This window comes from Odocoileus virginianus, chromosome 3 (genome assembly GCF_023699985.2).
Source record: "Odocoileus virginianus isolate 20LAN1187 ecotype Illinois chromosome 3, Ovbor_1.2, whole genome shotgun sequence".
NCBI classification, from domain to species: domain Eukaryota; kingdom Metazoa; phylum Chordata; class Mammalia; order Artiodactyla; family Cervidae; genus Odocoileus; species Odocoileus virginianus.
The window spans coordinates 75,140,212-75,167,893 of NC_069676.1; the positions used below are offsets into that span (position 1 = coordinate 75,140,212).

The 27,682-nt window shown below is 42.2% G+C and overlaps 1 protein-coding gene across 7 annotated transcripts in view; it reads left to right on the forward strand.

Annotated features, from left to right (window-relative positions):
- The window catches only part of TENM2 (teneurin transmembrane protein 2), a 1,355,454-nt gene that overhangs the window by 1,124,630 nt on the left and 203,142 nt on the right, over positions 1–27,682 (forward strand). For all 7 annotated transcript variants that reach the window (XM_070465745.1, XM_070465746.1, XM_070465747.1 and 4 more), the window contains one exon: positions 11,431–11,636. In XM_070465745.1, coding sequence (XP_070321846.1) covers positions 11,431–11,636 — 206 coding nt within the window. The remainder of the gene's footprint in view (positions 1–11,430; positions 11,637–27,682) is intronic.

Genomic DNA, 27,682 nt, shown 5'->3' on the forward strand with positions numbered 1-27,682 from the left:
GTTCCAAAATGATCACTTCCCTACATGGGGCTTTTTCAAAGTCGGTGAAGTTCCCAGAAGGGCAAGGGGTCATTATGTTCGAGCCAGTCATTACAGTACTGCACATCCACTTGCCAGTGGATGCCACTTGCCAGATACACCCACAGCCTACACAGCCATGCAACAGCTCCCTTGGCTTTGCAGGCCTTGCCATTCCACCACTGTTGCAGAGGGGCACCACTCTGCCTCACACTGCTGGACTGCAGCTTCTGACTGCCACCTGCACCCTGTTCCAAGTTGCATACTCCCTGTTATACGTAGTATGATCAGGCATGCGTGTGTGCTGAGTTGCTTCAGTCATGTCCGACTCTGTGCGACCCCATGGACTGTAGCCCGCCTGGCTCCTCTGTCCGTAGGATTCTCCAGGCAGGAATACTGGAGTGGGTTGCCATGCCCTCCTCCAGGGGATCTTCCCAACCCAGGGGTCAAACCGTCATCTTTAATGTCTCCTACATTGGCAGGCGGGTTCTTTACCACCAGTGCCACCTAGAAAGCCCATCGTGCCTTGCCATAGGTATTAATGAGATCCAGTTTCCCTCCCTGCTGCATTTGCCCTGAAATTTCATTGGCAGGCTTCTCTTTCAGAGAGATCTTCACACCCAGAGCTTGATCTCTACTTGATACATATCTTTTTGTATCTCTTGTACTTAGCCCAGGGTCCAAAATGCAGTCAGCATAGTGGTTACATATGTGGGTTGCAGAATCGGTCAGACATGGTTTCTGATCCAAGTTCCAGCCAGCACTTAAGACCTGTGTGACCCTGACCAAGTCACTTTACTTCTGTGGTCCTCTGGTCTGAAAAAAAAAAAATCATAAAGGAACTGGGAAATTCCATGGTGAGTTGTAACCAATCCATCAATTTTAGCCACTATAAGTAATACTAATGAACTGAACTACATTTTAATACAGAAGCATATTCACCTGAACCACTAGATGTATAAATATCTGTTAACACCCTGAGTGGCAGAGAGTTGGCCATTTTTGTCTAAGATGGAGGTTTCAAAAGATGTAAAAGCCACGTGTAGCTCCTCACACTGAAGGATTTTATAAAAATCACTGTTGTTGTGTGATGTTCTGAAAACTATCATGGGAGAAGTAGACACTCAGGATGGAAGTCTATTCCCAAGGAATAGCCAGCCAAGAGCGACAGGCAAGCTTCCAGGCTGCTGCTGACTCAGACAAGCTGATGAATCTAATGTCCTTAGGTGGATCTTTTCACCTATCTCTTGGTTAAACAGAACCCGCAGATGGTTGTCCTGCTTCCCAAATAAATGGAAACGAGGTGTAATGACTGAAGCAATATTCTGAATTCCACTTTATTTGCGATAGATAAAAATATGTGAGGCAGAATAATCTGCAAGGCAGATTTATGCCAAGGTGCCTCCAGAGTTCAGTTCAAGTTTAGAAAGTATTAATATGAGGCTTCATTTTCCTGGTATGACTATGAGTCCATTCCCTTTATCACTTGTTTGGGGAATAGTCTCGCTGTTTCCATAAATGAATTATGGCAACATTTTCTGAAATGATTAGCTTCTAATGGGGCTACGGACGGCTGTCGTTTTGCTCAACATCAGTCTTATTTAACTGGCTGGAATTTTAGGTACATGTGTCTGAAATAGGCAGTCGCTTCACATTTCTATGAGCAATCTTCCATGGAAGTTATAGAGGTAGATTATCCTGTGTAATTGATCATTAGAGTGTTGCCTCTAAAATCCCAGAAATCTCATCTTTAAGCTGGAGGTGAACCAGCCAGAACCAATGTGTCTTAAGCATCTGCTTCGTAGGGCAAAATGATCGTCATCTCCACTTTTCACTGGGCAGCTCACAGATAGGAAGAAAAGCTGGCTGTGGAAGCTGCGGCTCTGGGAGACACAGGCTGGACTCCATGGTATTTGCCGGGACCCCACCCTTGGTCATTCCCAAGAGCCCAAGGATGGTGGTGGAGTCTCACAGAATGGTTACAGAATGGTGTTAAATTCTCCTGTGCTTGATGCTATGCATGGGACCCTGATTTCAGGCTGCCTAGATAACGGGAATATGACAGACACCCCAACTTTAATGTTGACCAGAGATTACCTAGCACTGCAGTTGATGCCTGCTAGATAGTTGTTGCATGAATACATGCGTGAATGACCCACCTGACATTGCTTGGTACCTTCAAGAATCATTGTTAAATAAATATACAACTGCTTTTCAGTTGTCCACCTAAGCAGCTAGAGTCCCCATCAACACCTGTAGTTCGGGATGAATAAACTAGACTTTGCTTTCTCTGGCCATACCACTTTAATTCATGCCATAGGTTTCCCCCAGGTCTGCAGACCTATTGACCACTCATTGTATATTGATTTCAGCTGCTCTGAAAAGTGCCTGTCTCATTATGGCTCAGTCCCAGCCCTAGGCCCTCTGTCGATGTGGTGCATATATACAATGGGATACTATGCAACCATAAAAAGGAGTGAAATTGGGTCATTTGCAGAGGTGTGAATGGATCTAGAGTCTGTCATACAAAGTGAAGTAAGTCAGAAAGAGAAAAACAAGTATTATATATTAATGTGTAAATGTGGAATCTAGAAAAAATGGTACAGATGAACCTATCTGCAGAGCAGAAATAGAGATGCAGATACAGAGAACAGACTTGTGGACACAGCAGAGGAAAGAGTGGGTAAGATGAACCGAGAGAGCAGTATTGACATATATATACACAACCGTGTGTAAAATAGCTGGTGGGAAGCCGCTGTATACCACAGGGAACTCAGCTCTGTGCTCTGTGCTCTGTGATGACCCACAGGGGTGGGATGGAGAAGGCTGGTGGTGGGACAGAGGGCCAAGAGGAATGGGATATATGTATACATATAACTGATTCACTTCATTGTACGACATTGTAAAGCAACTACTCTTGCTGTTGTTCAATCACTAAGTCATGTGTGACTCTTTGTGACCCCATGGACTATAGCATGCCAGGCCTCCCTGTCCACCATCTCCTAGAGTTTGTTCAAACTCAGGTCCAATGAGTCAGTGATATCCTCCAACCATCTCATCCTCTGTTGCCCCATTCTCCTCTTGCCCTCAATTCTTCCCAGTGAGTCAGCTTTTTGCATCAGGCAGCCAAAATATTGGAGCTTCAGCATCAGTCCTTCCAATGAATACTCAGGGTTGATCTCCTTTAAGACTGACTGGTTTGATCTCCTTGCCATCCACAGGACTCTCAAGAGTCTTCTTTAGCACCACAATTCAAAAACATCAATTCTTCGGTGCTCAGCCTTTTTATGGTCCAACTCTCACATCTGTATACAACTACTGGAAAGTATCCACCAGTTTAAAAAAAAAAAATAGTGCCTACGCTATGCAGCTGATATCATAAATTAGACCACTACACATTTATCCTCCAGATCTGTGATAAGTAGTTACAGATGTTTTAAGGTAGCACAACAGATAGAAAGATATAGAAGCACCTAAAAGTCAGGTCCTCCCTGTGTTACTCTGATACATCCTCAGAAGCAACCCCATTATACAACCACAGATGAGTAGACAGACTTGGAGAAGGGGAGGGATCAGCCCAAAGGCGTGCAGCTAGTAGTTGTCAGAGCTGGGATTCAAACCCAGGGCTGACCAGCTCCACACGTAACATTGCTCCATGATATCTCAGAACTTTTCAGTATGTGGATACCCATCTTGGAGGTAAAGAAAGTGTTCATTGCTCAGTAGTGTCCGACTCTTTGGGATCCCATGGACTGTAGCCTGCCGGGCTCCTCTGTCCATGGGATTCTCTAGGCAAGAACACTGGAGTGGGTTGCCATTTCATTCTTCATTCTCCAGGGGATCTTTCTGACCCAGGGATCAAACCCAAGTGTCCGGCATTGCAGGCAGTGTGTTTACCATCAGAACCACCATTTCTCTGGAGGTAAAGCTAGAAACGGTAATTATGTTTCCTTGTGAGTGTCTTTCAATGGTATCCTCTTAGGGATTAGCCATACTTCTGATCCTGGAATAGCTGTCATGGCTCCAGGAGCCCAGGTTCAGATCCTTGTTTGTGGGACTGGGAGCCTGGTTCAGGCTACTGGCCCCTTTGACCTCAGAGGCTAGCACAGACTTTCTAGACAGCAGCCCAGAGATTTGACCCTCAGGGACGGAGTCACTGGGATGGTTCCTCACATCGGCAATAGCAGTTTACAAAAACCATCTTTCCTTTTTATCTTTTGAGTAGCAGTATTGGTGTATTTTTCTTCCTTTTTATTATTTTTAAAATTACCCGAGTTATACACATTCATTTTAAAGATTCCTTAAAGTATGTAGAGTCTTTTTTTCCCCCAGTTGGTTATAAAGACTATTGGTGTAATAATTGGCAAATTTGAATAAGATCTATAAATATATGTGTTTAGTTGTATCAGTGTTATTTTTCTATTTTTGATAACTGCACTATGGTTCTGAAAAAGAATGCCCTGTTTTTAGGAGAAACACATGGAGATATTTAGAGGAGTAACCTGTTTACAACTTAACTGTGAATATTTCAGTAAAAAAAATATATATATATAGAGAAGGCACAAGTGTGTATAATATTTTTGGAGTCTGGGTGAAGGAGATGCAAGGATCTTTGTACCAATTTTTGAAAATTTTCTGTAAATTGGAAATTATTTCAAGATGAAAAATTTGGATTCCCCAATGGCTCAGTGGTAAAAGAATATGCCTGCAATGCAGAAGACACTCAGAAGACCCGGGTGTGATCCCTGGGTTGGAAAGATCCCCTGAAGAAGGAAATGGCACCCCATTCCAGTATTCTTGCCTAGAAAATCCCATGGACAGAGGGGACTGGCGGGCTACGCTCCATGGGGTTGCAAAGAGTCAGACATGAGTGAGCAACTAAACAGCAACAACAGCAACAAAAAACATATATATATATATATATATATATATATATATATGGGGAAATATATATTTATATTTATAAAAACTAAGATCATGGCATCTGGTCCCATCACTTCATGGCAAATAGATTAAGAAACAATGGAAACAGTGACAGACTTTATTTTCAGAGGACTCTAGAATCACTGCAGATGGTGACTGCAGCCATGAAATTAAAAGACACTTGCTCCTTGCAAGAAAAGTTATGACCAACCTAGAAAATGAAAGTTGCTCAGTCGTGTCCAACTCTCTGCGACCCCATGGACTCATCCATGGAATTCTCCAGGCCAGAGTACTAGAGTGGGTAGCCTTTTCCTTCTCCAGGGAATCTTCCCAACCCAGGTCTCCCACATTGCAGGCGGATTCTTTACCAGCTGAGCCACAAGCGAAGCCCAAGAATACTGGAGTTGGTAGCCTATCCCTTTTCCAGGGGATCTTCCTGACCCAGGAATTGAACCAGGGTCTCCCACATTGCAGGCAGATTCTTTTCGAACTGAGCTATCCAACCTAGACAGCATATTAAAAAGCAGAGATATTACTTTGCCAACAAAGGTCTGTTTAGTCAAAGCTATGGTTTTTCCAGTAGTCATGTATGGATGTGAGAGTTGGACTGTAAAGAAAGCTGAGCGCTGAAAAATTGACGCTTTGGAACTGTGGTGTTGGAGAAAACTCTTGAGAGTCCCTTGGACTGCAAGGAGATCCAACCAGTCCATCCTAAAGGAAATCAGTCCTGAATATTCATTGGAAGAACTGATGCTGAAGCTGAAACTCCAATACTTTGGCCACCTGATGTGAAGAACTGATTCATTGGAAAAGAGCTTGATGCTGGGAAAGATTGAAGGCAGAAGGAGAAGGGGATGACAGAGGATGAGATGGTTGGATGGCATCACCAACTCAATCAACTTGAGTTTGAGCAAGCTCTGGGAGTTGGTGATGGACAGGGAAGCCTGTCATGCTCCAGCCCATGGGGTCACAAAGAGTCATACACGACTGCATGACTGAACTGAACTGAACTGTTGGGGGAAAAGTGAAAACTCCTGTTTGCAAAAGCATACTTCAGTTTCACATCTGGGAAGCTTACTTTGAAAGCAGTCACTAGTTTGTTAAAAGGGGAAGCCCTCCCCCTGCAGACATCACACACGTGTCTTCATAGCACAAAACAGGAGACCACCCTCCTGGCTCACTCTAGACCACAGCAGGCTAGGGTGGAAGGCACCTTAAGATATTTTTGGGACATACCACTCCTATATAGACAAGAACAATGAGACCTGAGAGCTCACGTGCCTAAAACTAGCCACCTTCTTAATAGCAAGGATGGGAGGTCAACAGAATAATTCCTTTACACCCCTGTTCCTTCCACAAATGGTTCAGAGTCATAAAACATCAGGATGAGGACTCTCAACTTTAGCTTGTTAATCTAAGAACTTACCCACTAGACCCCAGGTGCCCTAGCTCATTGTTTTATAAGATTTTATATAAAAGATAAAAGTTGACTCATGATTTTTCAGAAGGATTCATAAAGAAATTTGGTTTAGATACTTCTGTTTTATTTAGATAAATCTCCCCTTGGAGCTTTCAAAAGAGAATTTTTATTTTTAAAAAAAAATCAGTTTCCATGCAACCTTTCAAAGTAAATCTTCCTTAAAGCTCTCTTTTCACTCAGTATTCATAGGGATTAAGTTAAAATACCCCATCAGATGGGCAGGTAAAACTTGATTCAGTTCAACAGGCATTTATAGATTACCCATGAGTTGCCAGGTGCAAGCCGCTGAGAACCCAGAGATCAATTTGCAGCTCTGCCTGACCTCAGAGAGCACGGTGTCTAATAAGGGAGAGTTAGGAAGGCAAACCTAGACAGCGTATTAAAAAGCAGAGACATCACTTTGCCGACAAAGGTCCATCTAGTCAGAGCTATGGTTTTTCCAGTAGTCATGTACAGATGTGAGAGTTGGACCATAGAAAAGATTTAGCGCTGAAGAATCGGTGCTTTTGAATTGTGGTGCTAAGAGGACTCTTGAGATATCCCTGGACAGCAAGGAGATCAAACCAGTCTATCCTAAAGGAAATCAACCCTGGATATTCATTGGAAGGACTGATGCTGAAGCTGAAGCTACAATGCTTTGGTCACCTGATGCAAAGAGCCAGCTCACTGGAAAAGACCCTGATGCTGGGAAGGATTGAAGGCAGGAGGAGAAGGGGGTGACGAAGGATGAGATGATTGGATAGCATCACCGACTCAATGGACATGAGTTGGAGCAAGGTAGTGCTCAAGATAGCTCCAGGAGATAGTGAAGGACAGGGAAGCCTAGCATGCTGCAGTCCCTGGGGTTGAAAAGAGTCGGACACAACTTCCAGACTGAATGACAGCTAGGAAGGCAAAGAAAATCAACATAGTAGCTAATAAGAGTGCTGCGGTAGAGTTAAGTGTAAATGCTATGGAGACAGAGAAAGAACCTATTTGTCTGGTGGGAGGCAGGGTGTAAAGGACAAAAGAGCTTCAGTGTGAAGGTGAAGCTGACAGGATCTTTATTTCAGAAAGCAGGTTTTTCAATAAAATAATCTAATCAGAAAGATAACCACACTGGTTATCCTAGAAGGTCCCACCAAGTCAGTAGTGGAAACAGAGCCTGACTCCCAATTTTAAACTTCTTCCCATAATTCTCTTAAGAGAGAGTTAGACTCTCCCTTCTTTCTTGATGGATAGATGAATAGGTAGGTAGATAGATAACGTGCAAAATGTATAAATATATACATGCATGTCACATATATACACATTCCCTTTTGGATATTCTTTACTCTGAAAAGAAAGACAGATGCTTTCCCTTATAGATCCTTTATAGTTTTTCATGCTTTTATTTAATTAATGTAACTAGCATTTATTTTATTATTAGTCTGCTCAGCACCTTCTTTGTGTACTTTCATTTGTTACTCTTACTCTATGAGATAGTTACTATTATCATTCCCATCTTAACAAAAAGACAGTGAAGGCCCAGAGAGGTTAAGCAGATTGGTGGAGGTCACACAGCAAGCCAGAACCAGAGCCAGGATTTGAACCCAGTTCTGTCTGACTGCAAAACCTTTAGCACCCAGGTGCACTGCCTCCTTTAGTGGATAGGGCATGAGGAAGGAGCATCTAGAACCCCGGGGGGAAGTGTGACTTCTGAGAAAGCAACCTGTCCCCACTGGTGGGAGCAGCTGTTACTGACATCAGTGTCCTGAAGTCAGGGTCTCGTGAAAGAAGGGGGACCCCACTGCTTTCAGCCCTGAACCAAACCCCTGAGGCTCCTTGCAGGAATTTCTCCCTCATAGCCACTCTTTGGAAACCAGCTCCCTTTGCCATCTCTGGCATCCTCACTTGGTTTGATATTATCAAAATCCATTTAAGTTTCAACAGCAGATTAGCAGGCTCGTGGGTGCCTATTTCCTGCTTCTTTTTCACATCCTGTCATTAACCCAGCAACCCCTGAAAGCCCAACAGACATGAGGGAAAGTTCATTTTATTAAGTGTAAAGATGAATAATTTCTTTAAAATTCTTTCATTTTTAATGCATTTCTTTAACTTGTTGCCAAACTATGAATGATTGCTGGGCTTACATGTGGTCTTTATAAGAGGTTTGTAAACTGTTCTTCCCCAGAGATTTTTTTTTTCCCCTGCATTACTTCCTTACTGCATCCTTTCTATTGTGTCCCTTCTTCCAAAAGGTCTTAATTGGGGGGAAGGGAAGCCCATCAAAAGCAGCATTTTTAAGTACAGATGTATTTCTAATTTATAATCTTCAGAGCTTCTGATCCAGTGGTGATAAAAAGTGATTCCCCCTGGGTATGTCATTATGTCAGCAAAATAAACACCCCTCTATTGAGTCTTGGTGGTGGTGGTAGTTTAGTTGCTAAATCATGTCCAACTCTTGTGACCCCATGGACAGAGGAGCCTGACAGGCTACAGTTCATGAGGTTTTCCAGGCGAGAATACTGGAGTGAGTTGCCATTTCCTTCTCCACTGTTGAGTCTTAGATATTTTTTATTTAGTGCTTGTTTTGTGCCAAAAAGTACTCTAAGAGCATAGATTAAGTCATTAAATTCCTTTAACAACCCTATGAAATAAATAGTAATAATGTCCCAATTATGCAGGTGAGGGAGCTGAGGCCTAGAGAAGGATACCCATAGCAAGTGTCAAAGCTGGGATTTGAACCAAGGCGGTCTCAGTCCAGAGTCTCTGCTCTTATATGTGATGCAGGGTTCCTCCAACTCCACTGTCTGTTAGGCCACATGAAGATGTTTGGGGAACACATCATCAAGTCCCCATCTAAAGAGCTGAGCCACAGGACTCACTAGTTTCTTTTCTTCCTAACAGTGTTTTGTGATGGAAGCTTCCCAACTTCCTGTGGAAGCCCATTCCCTATTCTAGAGGTCAAGCGTGTCCTCTTAAGGTCCAAACCAGGGTGTCTCCTAGTTTATTTGAAGCCCCTGTTTCCTTTGTATTTGCTCCGCTATTGAACTATTATAAAGGGGAAAAAAATAACTTCACACCCTCAAGTCACTCTGCGGTTTTTCTTTTATAATTTGGATGTAGAAAACCTTCAGTATCCAAGAATGTCACCTCTCCATTTTCCAGATGGAGAAGCTGTCATTTATGACTCATTTAAGAGTCTCGTCTTGATGCAGTGGCCAGATAGTAACAGACCCGCGGTGGCTAAGTCACTAACCCTTCAGGCCAGTCTTCTACAACTGCATGATCCCTCCTGACCATCCAAACCTTTTGCAATGGATTGAGGCCAAGTACAGATGAATATGTTCAGAGCAGTCCATCCATTCCAGAGTGCAGGAGGGAGCCTGCTTGCCCTGCTTTGCCTTTCAGGCTGAAGTTTTCAGATCCACGAGGCCACCAAAGCGATCAATCGAAAAATGAAAAGACTCTCAAAACCCAAAATGTCTTCAATTCTTTCTGTATTTGATTTCAGCTGGTTTAGAAGATCTTAAGAAGATAGGAGATTGTGGTTTTGTATTTCAAGTTTAGAATCCATTTGAAGGAATCACAAATGGCCTATATGAAACCAGCTTCCAACAAGGTTTTATTCCCATTTTAGAGAGGAGATTAATGAGGCTCTGGGAAATCAATTAACTTGCTCTTCTTGGGCAACTACTAGTAACTCCCAGCTTTTTCTTAATTCTATATTTGTAAAGCAAACCACCCTCTGAAGTGCAAGTGACCCTGGCTGGTTCGTTGTTATTAAGAAATCCTCTTTTAAAGGTGGATTTTCTGAAACTCCTGTTACTAAAGTTCTGAAGGATGCTGAGTATGTGCAACCAATGGTTTCTATGTAGATGATTTCAAATAATGCAACAGAGATACACCAGTGTCACCATGTGAGGGGTGTGGTTTCCACTTGATTCTTAAGTCCCTCCCTCGAGCAGGGAAGAAGAAGTGAAGAAGTGAAATCACTCAGTCGTGCCTGACTCTTTGTGACACCGTGGACTGTAGCCTACCAGGCTCTTCCATCTGTGGAATTTTCCAGGCAAGCATACTGGAGTGGGTTGCCATTTCCTTCTCCCGGGAATCTTCCCGACCCAGGGATCAAACCCAGGTCTCCCGCATTGCAGGCAGACATCTTGCCATCTGGGCCACCAAGGAAGCTGCTAGCGGCGGTATTGGGTCAGCCTGAGGGCAAGCCAGCATTTTCTGTTCAGTTATTTTATTTACTTTGGACTGATTTTTATTCACTGATGTCTCTTTTTTTTCTTTTTTAATTTATGAGAATGTCAGAGGATATTGGACTTGTTTGTGGCTGGAAAGAATAATTAAAGGCTGCACGAATTACATTTCATGCCAAATTAACATCACTCTCCCCTCTCCTGCTGATGATTTAACATCCCAGTCACATTTGGGGTGCTGGAAGCTTTACATGTACTTGTCGGGCTGTAACTCTTATGATAGTTATCAGTAAAGAGCAGTCACAGAAGTTCAGGAAGCATTGTGCCAATATTTCGGACGCCCTGGGGTATGCGTTTCTGTGTTTCTTATTTAAAAGCGAAATGGTTTGTTTTGTTTTTCGTCTGCCCTGTTCTTTGTTGTTGTGCGCAGGCTTTCTGTAGTCATCTTGAGCAGGGGCTTCTCTCTAGTTGTGGTGCTCAGGCTTGACATTGCAGTGGCTTCTCTTGTTGCAGAAAACAGGTTCAGGGTACACAGGCTTCAGTAGTTGCAGCACAGAGCTCAGTAGTTGTGGCTCACAGGCTCAGGGCCCCACAGTAAGTGGGATCCTCCTGGACCAGGCATCAAATCCGTGTCCCTTGCATGGGCAGGCAGATTCTTAACCACCAGATGACCAGGGGAGTCCCTCAAATCTAAATGTTTTAAGCTGTGACCTGAAGAGAAATTTGCCATGAATTTCATCTTTATGTATATTGTTTTAGATCCTAACATGTAATCAGTCAGAAATGCAGAGCCAAATAATGGGTACACATGTCACCAACTTGATGTCAATTCCTATTTTCCAGTGCCCTGGTCCTTGAAGAACAGCAGCATAGACAGTGGCGAAGCAGAAGTTGGTCGGCGGGTGACCCAAGAAGTCCCACCAGGCGTGTTTTGGAGATCGCAGATTCACATCAGTCAACCCCAGTTCTTAAAGTTCAACATCTCCCTCGGGAAGGATGCTCTCTTTGGTGTTTACATAAGAAGAGGACTTCCACCGTCTCATGCCCAGGTAGGACCATGCTTGATATAGCCACGAATTTTAAAAATACCACTGCGCACCCACTGAGGCGGCTATAATGAAAGGACGGACAATAATAAGTGTTGGTGGAGATATGGAAAAATTGGAACCCTCATACGTGGTTTGTTGGAATGTAAAATGGAGAGCCACGGGGAAGGGATTCAATAGTTCTTCAAAAAGTTAAACAAAGAATTACAGTATGACCCAGCAATTCCATTACTAGATATATTCCTATGGAGAACTGAAAACTCTCTCATTTAAAAACATACATAAATGTCCATAGCAGCATTTATTCATAATAGCTCATAAGCGGAAACAACCCAAATGTCTATCAACTGGTGGGTGGAGAAACAAAATGTAGTCTCTCCACACCATGGGATATGATTAAAACATAAAAGGGGATGAAATTTTTTTTTAAATAAGAATGAAATATTGTTACATGGATGAATCTTAAAATGTTTTGTTACGTGAAAGAAGCCAGATACAAAAGATTATATAGCATATTTGTTGTTCAGTTGTTCAGTCGTGTCTGACTCTTTGCTACCCCATGGACTGTAGCGCTTCAGGCTTCCCTGTCCTCTGCTATCTCCCAGAGTCTGCCCAAACTCATGTCCATTGAGTCAGTGATACCATCCAACCATCTCATCCTCTGTCATCCCCTTTTCCTCCTGCCCTCAATCGTACCCAGCATCAGGGTCTTTTCCAATGATCCAGTTCTTTGCATCAGGTGGGCAAAGTATTGGAGCTTCAGCATCAGTCCTTCCAATGAGTATTCAGGGTTGATTTCCTTTAGGATTGACTGCCTTGATCTCCTGGCAGTCAAAGGGACTTTCAAGAGTATTCTTTAGCATTACAGTTCAAAAGCATCAATTTTTTGGTGCTCAGCCTTCTTTATGGTCCAACTGTCACATCCGTACGTGAATACTGGAAAAACCACAGCTTTGACTAGATGGACTTTTGTAGGCAAAGTGATGTGTCTCTGTTTTTTAATATACTGTCTAGGTTTGTCATAGCTTTTCTTCCAAGGAGCAACTGTCTTTTAATTTCATGGCTGCAATCACCATCTGCAGTGATTTTGGAGCCCAAGAAAATAAAGTCTGCCACTGTTTCCACTGTTTCCCTATCTATTTGCCATGAAGTGATGGGACCAGATGCCATGATCTTCGTTTTTTGAATATTGAGTTTTAAGCCAGTGTTTTCACCCTTCTCTTTCACCTTCATCAAGAGGCTCTTATAGTTCTTCTTCACTTTCTGCCATTAGGGTGGTGTCATCTCCATATCTGAGGTTATTGATATTTCTCCCAGCAATCTTGATTCCAGCTTGTGCTTCATCCAGCCCAGCGTTTCTCATGATGTACTCTGCATAGAAGTTAAATAAGCAGGGTGACAATATACAGCCTTGACGTCCTGCTTTCACAGTTTTGAACCAGCTCATTGTTCCATGTCCAGTTCTACCTGTTACTTCTTGACCTGCATATAGGTTTCTTAGAAGGCAAGTAAGGTGGTCTGTTATTGCCACCTCTTTAAGAATTTTCTACAGTTTGTTGTGATCCACACAGTCAAAGGCTTCATTGACTAGTCAATGAAGCAGAAGTAGATGTTTTTCTGGAATTCTCTTACTTTTTCTATGATCCAACAGATGTTGGCAATTTAATCTCTGGTTCTTCTGCCTCTTCTAAATCCAGCTTGTACATCTGAAAGTTCTTGCTTTACATACTGTTGAAGCTTAACTTGAAGGATTTTGAGCCCTATCTTGCTAGCATGTGAAATGAGCACAATTGTGTGGTTTTTAAGTATTCTTTGGTACTGTCCTTTGAGATTGAAATGAAAACTAACCTCTTCTAGTCCTCTGGCCACTGCTGAGTTTTCCAAACTTGCTCAATAGAGTACAGCACTTTCACAGCTTCATCTTTTAGGATTTGAAATAGCTCAGCTGAAATTCCATTACCTCCACTAGCTTTGCTCATAGTGATGCTTCCTAAAGCCCACTAGACTTCACACTCTAGGTGAGTGACCACACCATTGTGGTTATCTGGATCATTAAGAGCTTTTTTGTACAGTTCTGTGTATTCTTGCTACCTCTTCTTAATATCTTCTGCTGTTAGGTTGATACCATTTCTGTCCTTTATTGTGGCCATCTTTGCATGAAATATTCCCTTGGTATCTCTAATTTTCTTAAAGATATCTCTAATCTTTCTCATTCTATTATTTTCCTTATTTCTTTGCACTGTTCACTTAAGTCTTTTTCATCACTTCTTGCTGTTCTTGGAACTCTGCATTTAAATGGCTATATCTTTCCTTTTCTCTTTCACTTCTCTTCTTTTCTCAGCTATTTGTAAAGCCTCCCCAGACAACAATTTTGCTTTGTTGCATTTCTCTTTCTTGGGGATGGTTTTGGTCACTGCCATATGACTCTATTTATGTTGTCTGGAATAGGAAAATCCATAGAGACGAAAGGAGAAGGAAATGACAACCCACTCCAGTACTCTTGCCTGGAAAATCCCATGGGAGGAGGAGCCTGGTAGGCACAGTCCATGGGGTCGCGACAAAAAGGAGATTAATGATTGCCAGGGGTGAGGGAGGAGGGAATTGGGACTGACAGCTAATAGCTATGGGCTGTCTTTTCTGGGTGATGTAAGTGCTCTGAAATTAGATAGCCGTGATGGTTGTACAACACAGTGAATATACTAAAAACTACCAAATTGTAAATGGTGAAATTTATGTTATGGGAACTATTTCTCAAAAAAAAAAAAAAAATGGTTACTTCCCTACCATGATGTAGTTAGCTTATCCCGACTAGACCTTTGCTAATCGTTAGGTACTTTTTGTTCAGGGATTTGGGTTATTTGTTAAAGCATCCCTAGGAGACAGCCCACTGTGTTTAACAGGAATGATGTAACTTTAACCAAAATTCAGCAGACACTTTTCTGTGGCTTCCCTGTTCTTCCTTGTACTGAGTTCCTTGGGAAGTGCTTGACACTGCAAAAGTGAGATTATTCCCAGCATTGGAAGTGAAGAGGTTAGATTATATTATGTATTTCATTATTTTTCTTTTCATCCCTCCTGGTAGAGATTTTCTGAAGCATCCCACTTGGGATACATTAACCCTCATCTAGTTTGGTTTCCTTTACCAGTAAGAATTGTGTATCCTAAGGAAAACCAAGTAGTGTTTCCTGCCTCAATTTGCTTTCAAATCCAGCAAGTATATAAAGAAGTCCATTAGGAAAATATGCCAGTGGAGGGAAGAACACCCTTAACTACCCTTTATAGCCAGTCAAAGCTAGCTTTCTAAAACATGTGTTGCAGAGGTATTCATCCGGAAAATTCAGCGGAAGAGTGTAAAGCTTTAAACCCACCGGCAAATGCAGAGCGGGCCACCGTTTCTGTGTCTTCAGCTCAGAGCAGACATTGCTAATCGATGACTGTACTTTTTCCTCACTAAACTCGGTGCACAGATGCCTCCAAGAGAGCCCTCAAAGCAGCCACTTCCAATTGACCAGTGTTGGCTCTCAAGATGAAATTTATTGCAGTCCCATATTTACAGCCTGAAACAATCGATATAAGGGACTAAAAGGACTGTTTCTTTTCTGAGCACAGAGGGCTGTGTAGGTTTTTAACACCATATTCAGCCCATGCTATAGGGACCAACATGTAAAGTGGTAATCAATAAGTCCTCCTCCATCCATCCATCCAGAAAAATATTTATTGGTCTAGGTGCTGATTATCCACAGGTGAGTTAGCATAGCTCCTAAGAGAAGGAAATGGCAACCCACTCCAGTGTTCTTGCCTAGAGAATCCTGTGGACAGAGGAGCCTGGTGGGCTGCTACCCATAGGGTCACACAGAGTCGGACATGACTGAAGCGACTTAGCATGCAACATGCATGCACCTAACCAAAACTCCTGATACAAAAATCACACCTGTCCTTCAGAGAGATTCTCTTAAGAGAAAGAGAGAAATTTAGCTAAGAGGAGTCCCGGAGGCATTTCTGTAACTTCTGGCCAGGAGCAGGGAGCCGGTCTGGGAAGTTATGCAAAGTGTCAGAGGGTCTCCCTGACCTTCAGACTCCACCATTTCTTTGGTAGCATAATGAAAGATTGACAGCAGTGAAATATGCTTGTTGGCATCATTCGAGTAAGTAGGAACATGCCTCTGGGCACAGCTGAGCATAACTTTCCTCTTAGCCCCTTGGACACCAGGAGGTTTACTGGGGGGTCGAAAGGAGTTTCGACCTTGTCCTGAAGCACTGCTGTCCCCCTCTGCTTGCATGCTCTGAGCAGTCAGAATCACGGAAAAGCCAGTGATCGTGGCAAGTCAAGTCCGTAACTCTCAGAAACTGACTGAGAGTGGACAGCAGGCAGGAACACGCTCTGCCCAGGTTCCCCGCTGTTCTGACATTCAGGACTCAGACCTTCCATGACAGTATCTCTCCTGCTTTTGCGGCTGTACCACGCCGTCCATCTCCTGCCAAGCCGGTGATTGTTCTAGTGATCGTTCTCTCAAAATAGCTCCACTCCAGGGACAGCCCCATCCCATTTCTCCAGAAGAGAAATGAATAGGCGTGGGCTGATGTGCACTGAGGGTTGCAGTCCTGCTGCCAGTCTGGGAGTTGAGCTTGACTTGAGGGTCAGGTAAGCAAGCCATGGTGCAGATGCTTGGAAATGCCTGAGACAGCTACAATACAGGGGTGCGTCTTTAAAAAGAAAAGAAAGAGGGGAGAAACTGACTCCCCATGCATCTTCACATTCATTTGCTATTATTTCGAGCACTCGTGTCCATCTGATGAGTTACATTTCCTGGAGGAGTCGGCACTTAGCCCCGCGCAGGGATAGGCAACTAACTCACGTCTCAAACCATTATAGAATGTCTCATTTCTATTGGCATATTCTATCAAGGAACATAAGTTCTATGGGGATTGGCAGACTAGCCAAGGTGACTCATTTGAGCTGAAAAGAGAGAAAGAGAAAGAAGTGGGGAGGGGGAGGAATGTGAAAGTCTCTTGGCTGCATTGCACGAAATGGCTCTGCTTAAATTTTATTGAGGATCGTGCTCCGACCAAGTGCCTACAAGGTTTAGTACCCTTGTCCAAGGATATTAAATACAGAGGAGAATCCTTTCTTCCCTGTTTAAATTTCCCAAAGAATCAGAGTCTGTCCCAGTTGACTTTTAGAAAGTGGCTTTCTATAGAAATGCAGAGGCAGCGTGGCATAGAGGAGAAAGTACTGGAATTAGCAAGAAAGCTGAGGATGAAGGCATTGCTGTGTATTAACCAGGTGTCCTCAGATGTGCATGTTAATCTCTCTGAGCCTCAATTTCCTTGTCTACCTGTTGCTGTAGTTACATCTCCCAGTGTTGCTGTAATTATACCTCCCCCCACAAAGGTAGGATGGGAAAACACTTTGTAAATAGAAATACAATATAAAAATATGGTACACAAGTGTCTCATCATACTTAGAAATCCTGCATGTCCCTAGCCAATACTGTCTATCAATAAGCAATTATGTAAATATAGGTTTTTAAAGTAAAATTAATTGGCTCATTTTTTTCTTCTTATCAAAGGACAAGTTATTTTCATTACAAAAAATTTTTTTACAGCACAGAAGAACAAAAGGAAAGTAAAAACACCCATAATTGGAAGCAGTCCCCTTTTGCTAAATATTTATACAGAGTTTTTGCTATAATAAAACAAATCAGTTGCAATTAAAAAAAAAACAACAAAAAAAAACTCGGAAGCTGAATGGTTTAAAACCACAGAGGCTATTTCTTGTTTTTATCAGTGGCTCTCAACCTGGGCCAGTTCTGCCCACCACCCCCGCCCCCGCCCCCACGACATTTTGCAGTGTCTGGAGATGTTTTTGGTTTTGCCCTAAGAAGAGGTTACTCCAGGCAGGTAATGGCCGCTAGACACACACAGGAGAACCCTCCATAACAACCAGCCCCAAAGGGCGAAAGTGCTGAGGTCGGAAAACCCTGTTTCACGTGTTCATTTCAGGTGACACTGGACTTTGCTCAATATCAGTCTCATTCAAGGCCAGGGAACTGTGGAGCTTCCACTGTCAGGAACATGACTAGTACTCTGTCTCAAAGGAAAGAGAAGACGAGTGAATTATGCACCCATCCCTAAAGTTTTCTGCTTTTAAGCATCACATATCATTTAAGCCTTTCTCCTATGGACCGAAAGCAAGTCAGATCCTAACTTCTGTGGAGCAGGAATTACAGTCCTCTGGTGTTCCTGGATGGAGGGGCACCAAATATCCCAATGAAAGGCCCTTATGACTTATGGTAAAACTTTGGGAGACCTGTCCTCATGGCCAGTCTTTGTGTACACCCTTAATTCTTTTCCTGAAAGCAACTCTTAAGGATTTTATATGAATTGCCAAATTGTCCTTCTGAAAGCTTATACCAATTACCCTCCATACCTCTAGAGAAGGAAATGGCAACCCACTCCAGTACTCTTGCCTGGATAATCCCAAACACAGAAGAGCCTGGTGGCCTACACTATGTGGGGCTGCAAAGAGTTGGACACAACTGAACAACTAAGTGTACACACACACACACATCACACACACACCACACTCTCCTCCCACCAGCGGCAGTGTATAAATGTTCGTTTTATTTACTTTAACTCCTGTATAAACTGGATACTATCATTGTTTAATTTGTCCATTTGAAAGATAGGTATTATACTGTCTTTTAAATGCAGCATTTTCATGCCATGAATTTCATTTTTTTAAAAAATACTTAGACACAAAGAGAAAAAAAAAAGAGTCAAAGCCACTCGCAACCTACCAGCTCAAATTCTTATGGGGCTAGTGTATGTAAGGTAGCCTAGTCTGTCTTGCCAAGTATTTGAAATCCTACCAACCATGTCAGGTTTGCTTGACCCCAGTTTTAGAAAGGAAGCAGATGAGACTTAGAAGTCGTCATCATCATCTGACCTGGCAGCAGTACTGGGATCAAAGGAGATCTCAGAAGCTACTGATGCAAGCGAGACTCTTGGGTGGTTAAGGCAAGAAGCAGGTTTGCTTGACAGTTCATCACTGATTACTACCGATTTGTCAAGTCAAGTCAAATCCTGCATGAGAATAAGTCAGTAATCGGCAAATTAGGTACATGAAAACCGGAGCCAACAAGATGCAGTTATTGCTGGGGAGCCCTGCCGGGACTTCACCTTCTCCACAATCCTGTTTAGCAAATCTCAAAAATGCCTATTTCATCACTCAGGCTGATGGAGCCATGAGTCCAGTCAGTTCCAGTGGCAACTTGAAAGTGTGGGGTGAACTTTCAGGTCCAGCTGTAAGGGTTTATTAGAAGGAACTAGTGAGGATTAAATGATGCTGAGATAGAAGCAGACGCTGTCAGCCGCCGTGCTTTACCCTAAGATGTGTCTGTGGGGTGGGAAGCAAAACTATCCACACATTCATTGAACGATAGAAGGGAACTATTTAAGAGACCACAAATTGCCCCATGATCATACCAAATAAGTGCAAATATGGCACATTGAGCATGTACAGACCAAGATCAAATGAGCTGAGCAAGCATTCCTGTTTGTCTTCATCAGCAGAATTCTCCTAAATGACATTTTTTAAAGGCAAATTTATAGATGGTGATGATGAGTGGTGTTAGGTTTTTCCCAGCTAGGTTTATCCCTCTCCAGTTCAGAGCCTTATTTGAAAATGAATTCTCTCTTTCCTTGTCCTCTTCTCTCTTGTCCAAGCAAGTCAGCTGTACATAGTTTGCATTAGAGATGTAACTAACTGCATCCCTGGGTCACTGGGATGCCCGTGTGTTCTGAGCAGCCTGGTTCTGTCGCTGTGCCCCATCCAGTGCCCATTGCTCGGTCACACAGGCTCTCCTTGGACCTCACTCATCCTGCAGAACTGTGTTCGGTGATCTTATGGGGATCCCTCCCCATACCAGGTTTGACTGTCAGCTTACATAATCACCACATAGCATTTTTTTAAATTTATTTTTAATTGAAGGATAATTGCTTTACAAAATTATGTTGGTTTCTGCTAAACATCAACATGAATCAGCCATAGGTATATATATATATATATATATATATATATATATATCTCCTGTCCCTCTTGAACCTCCCTCCCAACTCCCCACACCCCGATGCCCCCCTTCTAGGTTGTTACAGAGCCCCAGTTTGAGTTCCTTGAGTCATATAGCAAATTCCCATTGGCTATCTATTTTAAGTATGGGAATGTAGGTTTCCATGTTACTCTCTCCATAAATCCCACCGTCTCTTTCCTCCCCCCACCCTGTGTCCATAAGTCTGTTCTTTATGTCTGTGTCTCATTACTGCCCCACAAATAACTTCATCAGTACCATCTTTGTAGAGTCCATATATATGCGTTAGTATATGGTATTTGTTTTTCTCTTTCTGACTTACTTCACTCTGTATGATAGGTTCTAGATTCATCCACCTCATTAGGACTGACTCAAGTGTGGTCCTTTTCATGGCTGAGTAATATTCCGTTGTATATGTACCATAGCTTATTTATCATTCTTCTGTCAAAGGACATCTAGGTTGCTTCCATGTTCTAGCTATCGTAAATAGCGCTGCAATGAACATTGGAATACATTTGTCTTTTTTTAAATTTTGGTTTCCTCAGGGTATATGCTTAGTAGTGGGCATTTTAATTTCATTTTAGGAAGGGGCATATTTTTACAGGGATGTTTTTCAGACCCTTCCTCTCCAAAAGAACTTGAGGTATAGAGAAAGAGTTTGTGAAACCAAGAGAACCTTGGTTTCTGTATTGTACTAAAAGTGCTTTTTGGAAAGGTCTTTCTCAGGAGACCCCTTCCAATTATCTGGTAGCCTCCTACAGAAATGGAAACTGCCATTTAAATCAGTGAGTATCCTCCTAGGCAGTCACCAGTCAGGAGAAATCTCAGGAGATGCTTGAGTTTTACAAGAGATCTGGTATTGAGGAGGGCACATTGAATATTTTTCCACAAAGTCATTGATTTGAGTACATGGAACTCAGGGAGAAAGACAGAGACAGGAAAAGCAGGAATGAGTAGGAGGGGGCAGGACCAAGCCACATATTTTGACTGAGCAGAATCTCAGAGGTCCTGTAATTCAAGAGTTTCCAGTTTTCTAGGCAATGACCCATATCTTAAAGTGGAATCTTATGTAGAACCCCATATATAAAGCAGGTTGTGACAGTTTTATTAGCATAAGTATGGTTTATAATTCAAATCCATATTTATTATTGTAATATTTTAATCTCTATGTGCATATGTTTCTTATATGTGTTTATTACATGTGTTTTAATCTCTATACATGTTTGTATGTATAACTATATATATATATATATATATATATATATAAATAGAGACACCAAAAGAGAAACTAAATTCATAAGCTTGGTCACCTGTAGGAATAGGTGAGGAAAAAAGGACTGAGAATTAGATTTAAAGAGTATTTTTTCATCCATAATAAAGCATTAAAGGTAAGGTGAACCCTTCCCCATCTGCAAGACACACACACATGTGTGTACCCATAGAGTGACTGAAAGTAAATGTGACACAGTGTTAACATTCATTCTAGTGGTTGAAATATGGGCAATCTGTCAACATATTCTTTATGTTTTTCTTAATTTTAGCAATCTCTCTCTCTTTAGGAAAAGTGGATCTGTGACAAACTTGAGTCTATTTTGAGTAAAACAAGCATTAAGAGGTTATAGATGATGACTTTAATCTTATATCACTCTCAGGATTCAATTTATTTATGTACTTTGTTTTGTTTGCACAGTTTTGAGAAAAATCACAGTAAATGTATATAAGTAGTTGCAAAGAGCAACTGTATTTTTTTCATCATTTCCCTCACAGGCTCTGGCTGGTCTTCAATTAAATTGATCCATGAACTTGAAAGAAGAGCAATAGAAAATAATCATTTCAAGGTTAAATAACATAAAATATCTAACTGTTCACATCTCTTGCCTCAGATACAGAAGTAGAAAGGTTGTACCCCAAACTAAAGCCGTGAAACTCTTTATTTAAAAAAAACAAAACTCTGTTCTGGAACATGCTACCTGTTCTTTTTTTTAATTGAAATATAGTTGGTATACCATAGTATGTAAGTTACAAGTGTATGATATAGTGATTCACAATTTTTAAAGATTGTACTATGTTTATAGGTATTATAAAATATTGGCTGTATTCCTCATGTTTTACAGTATATCCTTGTAGCTTATTTTATATGTAATAGATAGTACCTCTTACTCTTCTATTCCTATATTTCCCATCCTCCCTCCCTTTCCCCACTGGTGACTACTAGTTTGTTCTATCTATGACTCTGCTTCTTTTTTTGTTACATTCACTAGTTTGTTGTGGTTTTTAGATTCCACATGTAAGTGATATCATACAGTATTTGTCTCTGTCTGACTTATTTCATTTCACATAATGCCCTCCACGTCTATCTGTGTTTCTGCAAATGGCAAAATTTCCTTCTTTTTATGGCTGAGTAGTATTCCATTGTGTGTATATTATGTATATATCTATCAAAGTATGTATATGTGTGTGTGTGTATATACATATGCATGTGTGTGTGTGTGTGTGTGTGTACACACACATGCATGTATATATAGATCCATTCATCTCTTGACGGACACTTAGGTTACTTCTATATCTTGGCTATTAGAAATAGTGTGGCTATGAACATAGGGGTGCAGCTACATGTTTACTTGAAATTGCATTCCTGGTTTAATATCCTGACATTAACGTGTGTCTCTGCTCTGCCTGGCATTTGGTTGAACAGGATCTCCAGTGAAGTTCCTTATACAACTTTTTCTGAGCAGACACACATCAGGTGGATTCAGAGAAAGCCCAGTGTGTATCTTGAAGTTTCTTGATAAAGGATAGAGTAACAGAAGGTTAAATCTGTGTTCAGAGATATTAAGAAAAGCTTTATTCCAAACTCTTCGCAAAAATTAACTGACTTTAAAAATTCACTGAAGCCCCTCTCAGTACGGATCTCTGTAGGGAAGCCAAAGTTGTTAGAAGGCAAAAATAACCATAAATTATCTGATCTCTTATAAACCATGTTCCCCACTCATTTAACATGAATTATGATGACAGCATTATTTGAGGGCTACAATGTTTCATATAAAGTATTTTACCTTCACAACAACCCTATGATGGAGGCACTGTTAGGAGCAGCCCCGTTTTACCGGGGAAAGAACTGGGGCAGAGTTTAGGGCCTCAAAGCCAGTGTGCACTGGACACGGCAGACAGGCGCCCCTTTCCGTCCTGCCGGAGAAAGTGAATGCTGCCGGCCGTCATTCCCAGGGGCATCCTGCAGTAAAATGCCAATGTGTGTGTTGACAGAGGAAAATTACAGCTCAAGCCCAAGACAAGAATTTCATTAAATCAGAGGAAGTGATGCTGGAGATCTGCTTCTGAGTGCCAGGGGGACTTGGTCAACGTGGATCCAGCCAAGGTAGCACAGTTAACTACCATGGCAGAGAGAAGCGGCAAGGAAAGTGACATGATCGGCACTTCTAAGTGGGCGGTTGTAATAACGTGAAGAGGGGTCCTGGAGGATTTGATGAAGACAACCAATATGTTTACATTTGTCTGTGTGGCGCCAGTCAGGCTACAGTGACGCTGCATTGTTCTCAGATAGTTTATCAATTCTGAGATGCACACGATGCTCATCTTTTGACATCTCTGAAAAACAGGGTGCATTTTGCAGTCAGTATAGCGGAGAGACAATGAAATGTTCGTTGTCACATGTTTGTGTATACAGGAAAGCTCAGTGTTCATTCTAATAATTAGAGTGTAGTGGCAAACATAACCTGACATTCCTAAATATGAGATAAAAATACTTTCAAAGTTACAGTTATATTGTTCAAGGTAAATTCCAAATCAGTCATTTTCCCCTGTGTTCAGAGCATCCATTTTAAGTGACCTTTTATTATTTCCAAATACGCTCAGATGAACTTGATCCTATTGTGTATGTCGAGTCAGGGTGGGTATGTAAATATAATTTTTAAAATATATAAATCCACAAATAAAAATAAAGTTTAAGCAGACGTTCTGTGGAATGCCTGTGCAGCTGTTCCAAACACAAACGAGCATGGGATAAGGGTTCAGACCAGACCAGACGGCCAGGGTTTGCAAGCTTTGCAAACTTGGGCAAATCCCTCAGACTCTCTGTGCCTCGCTTACTTCATCTGTAAGATGAAGATAATAATATTACACATTCATAGCTTTGTTGTGAGATGTAAATGAGGTAATCTTTATAAAGCATTTACAACTGTGTTGGCACAAAGAAATGATATCAGCTATTATGTTTTTCAAAGCATCCATAATGCAAACCCCACAAGCCCCCAAACAAACAAAGCAAAACAAATTCCAACAGTTTTATTAAAAGATAACTTTTATGTGTTATAAGAGCAATATATAATGGTGATAGGGAAAACAAAAAACATTAAGATTTTTAGTATATTTTTAGTATATCTTTTGTTTACATACAGTAATCATTTTTACAAATTTGAGTCTTGTCATACATATTGTTTTTACCCTGATTTTTTGCATAATAATAAGTAGAAAACATCTTTCTATATCTGAATATTCTTCCATAAACTCATTTTAAATGCCTCAAAAATAGCTCATTCTATACTTAAAAAATTTTTAACCAAGTCCCCTTCTTCAACATTGTATTCATTCTGTAGTAAACATCCTCACAGGCATACGTTCACTTAGTTTTTAATAATTTCCTTATATGAATTCTCAAGAGTGGAATTGCTGCTTTTCTAACAATAGCAATAGCCATAAGAATAGCCAGTACTGATCCAGTGCTTACTGTGAGCTAGACCAGATGCACAATGACCCCCAGAGGTAGGAAATTTTACTATTCTCATTTTAGGGATTAGAGAGCAGAGACTCAGTTTAGTAACTTGCCTAAGGTCACAGTCAGTCAGTTCAGTCACTCAGTCATATACAACTCTTTGTGACCCCATGGACTGCATGCGGCATGCCAGGCTTCCCTGTCCATCACCAACTCCCAGAGCTTGCTCAAACTCATGTCCATTGAGTCAGTGATGCCATCCAACCATCTCATCCTCTGTTGTCCCCTTCTCCTCCCATCTTCAATCTTTCCCATCATCAGGATCTTTTCCAATGAGTCAGCTCTTCGCATCAGGTGGCCAAAGTACTGGGGCTTCAGCTTCAGCAGCAGTCCTCCCAAAGAATATTCAGGACTAATTTCCTTTAGGATTAACTGTTTTGATCTCCTTGCTGTCCAAGGGACTCTCAAGAGTTTTCTCCAACACCACAGTTCAAAACCATCAATTCTTCAGCACTCAGCTTTCTTTATAGTCCAAATCTCACATCCATACAGAACTACTGAAAAAACCATAGCAATGACTAGACAGACCTTTGTCAGCATAGTAATGCCTCTGCTTTTTAAGGTCACAGTACTGCCTGGTGAAAGGATCAGGCCAGTTTGGAGACAAGCCACCCGTGCCCGTGACTGTGCCTCTTTCACGCTTAGAAGGCGTTTTGTGACTGGACACGTTCCCAGTTTGCTCCCTCTCCTCAGTGATATATTTGATTTATTTTCACATGCAACCTGCATGAGACCCTCCTATTGATCTTAGGAGGGCAAGGAGCCAAATATGACATTTCTGATAAACCACTGGCTAAAGACAATTAGATGGGAATGTGCAGTAAATAAGAAATCACATCAACAAGGCACTAAGAAGTGAAACCTCCATTCTTCTGACCCCATGGTAGAGCTTCAGTGCATCTTGGCATGGCCTAGAGACGTTCGTCAGTTTCATTGAACTTGACCCCTACACTGTGGCTGGCTTGGTCTTCAGGTTGGATCATAAGGCAGCACAATGAGGGCATTACCTTGTGGGAAGATAAAATACGAAATCAATCCAATCATGCGCTCAATAGATATTCACTGCAGGTCTGTGTTGGGGATGCAGAGATGAAAGGCATTTAAAAAGATAGGGACCTGACAAGTCAAGTAACAATGGCATCATCGTGCAGGGAGAGTCGTGAGATGAAGTACCAGGCAGAAGATTAGAACTGATGTTGCAGAATAGGCTTGGTCTGGGTTGGAATCTTATCTCCCCTCTGTAGTAGTTGGAGGTTAGTGGATGAAACTCTCTAGATTCAGCTTCACCATCCGTTAAATGAGGACTGTACCTTGTCGGGTTGTTGAGAGAATAAATGAGATAATGCCCAGGAAAGAGTGAGCACCCCATGGAGATCAATCGATCAGTCTGACTGGTCCAGAGCCCTTCCCACTCTCTCGCAGGTAACCTAGCAACCAGAGGTCTCTCCAGGCAGGATGGCAAGGCCTCTGGCAGAAAGCAGTGCTGGTTTGCAAGCTTGAGTTTTCGTTGATCTCCCTCAAGACTCTAGTCCAGATTGCAAAGATTAGGGTCTGCCAGTTTGGTCAGGTGATTCCTATCTCCTCTCAATGCTCTTATAAATGTATGAGGTGGTAGGGGGTTGGGGTGCCTTTCCCGGGGCACGTTGCCCAGCACATCCAGCCATGTCCAACCCAAGCCCACCTTTCCACAGGTGGACAGCGTGCATCCTGTTAGCACTATTGTACTGTGCATTTCTTGAAGTCGGTGCTATGTATCATTTATGGAGTTGGTTCCTATCACTTATATGATCATCAAATGTTAGCTATTGCCATTCCTAAAGAGTTGGGTGTAGGAGGTTTAAAAGCATAAAATTGGCTACTAGTTCTAACCTGTGAAGGGTTTTAGGGCAGCTTCCTGAAGGAGATGCTACCCAAGCTGACTGTTAGAAGGTGAATCAAGCAAAGAAAGAAAAAGGGAAGAGAGGGAAGACCCTTCCAAGCCAAGGGCATTGAAGAGCCCCCTTCTGTATGGGTTGTGCTGAAGCTTCACATAAGACTGTCTTCTTTTTAGAAACTGTGCTTTTCTTTAGCTGTCACTCACCATCGAGGACATAGCTTTGCTTTTGAGACCTGGATCTTATAAGGCCAGGAGGGACCAAGGAGGGCAGCCTCCCTGGAGGTTTAGTGGCTATGACCCTGTGTTAGTTACTTCGGGCTTTTAGCCATGTACACAGCCCCCACTATGCATCCATGTTATATAAAAGGAAAAAGTAGCCAAACACCACAAAGCTATGAGTTACCCTTGAAACTGGGAACACACGCTTTTATGTACTGAGGGGAAGTCTTGAAAAATAGGAGATCAAGCTTATGGTTTTCAACTGTTTCTCTCTGATCTCAAAAATTTCATGGGAGAGGGTTAACAATCTCCCACGCAGACGCTCTCTTCAGCTAGATACATCATTCAGCCCATAACCCTGGACTCCACCAACATTTATGGAGCACCTGCTGTGTGTTGTATGTCAAGGGGCTGCAGCAGTGGGCAAGACAGTGCTGGCCCTTGTGTGGCTGCCAGACATTTTGGCATCAGGCCTGGAAGGGCCACCTACCAGGGAGTACATTGTCCCTGCCTTGCCCCGGCCTGGCCTTATCACTGCAAGTCTATTCGTGGAAGTGGGATCCCTCTCTGAAACACCCCTGAGACGGAGGGGTGCTAGTATCTCACCATAGGAGTTGTGATGATGCTGATGTCTTCTTTAGCAGTAATAATTGATTCTTTTCTATTTGTTTTCTATTCTGCCTATATGACTCCCATCCCATACCAGACTTTCAAACCATACTCCTTTGAAACTTGAAAACCACAGTTTTAGGCTTGATGAGGGGTTGGTAAGGGGAGCTTGGCAGAACCCACTATCTGCTTATCTTCACCCAGCAGCCCACCAAAGCCCCTGCCACCGTGAGGGCCCTCGGGAACCCCCCACCGTGAACACAGGTGAGGAGCTCTCTTTGTATGACAAAGAACAGCTGGTCTCACCTTATTTAACTCTTCGTCAGTGCGTTCATCTCTGCACAACTTCCATCGGCCTCCCATCACACTAAAAGGAAAATCTGAGGTTGTTCTAGAATGCCAGCTCCCTGAGGGCAGAGACGGTGGGGTTACCTGCCACATCTCTAGCGCTGACAGCCATGCTGGT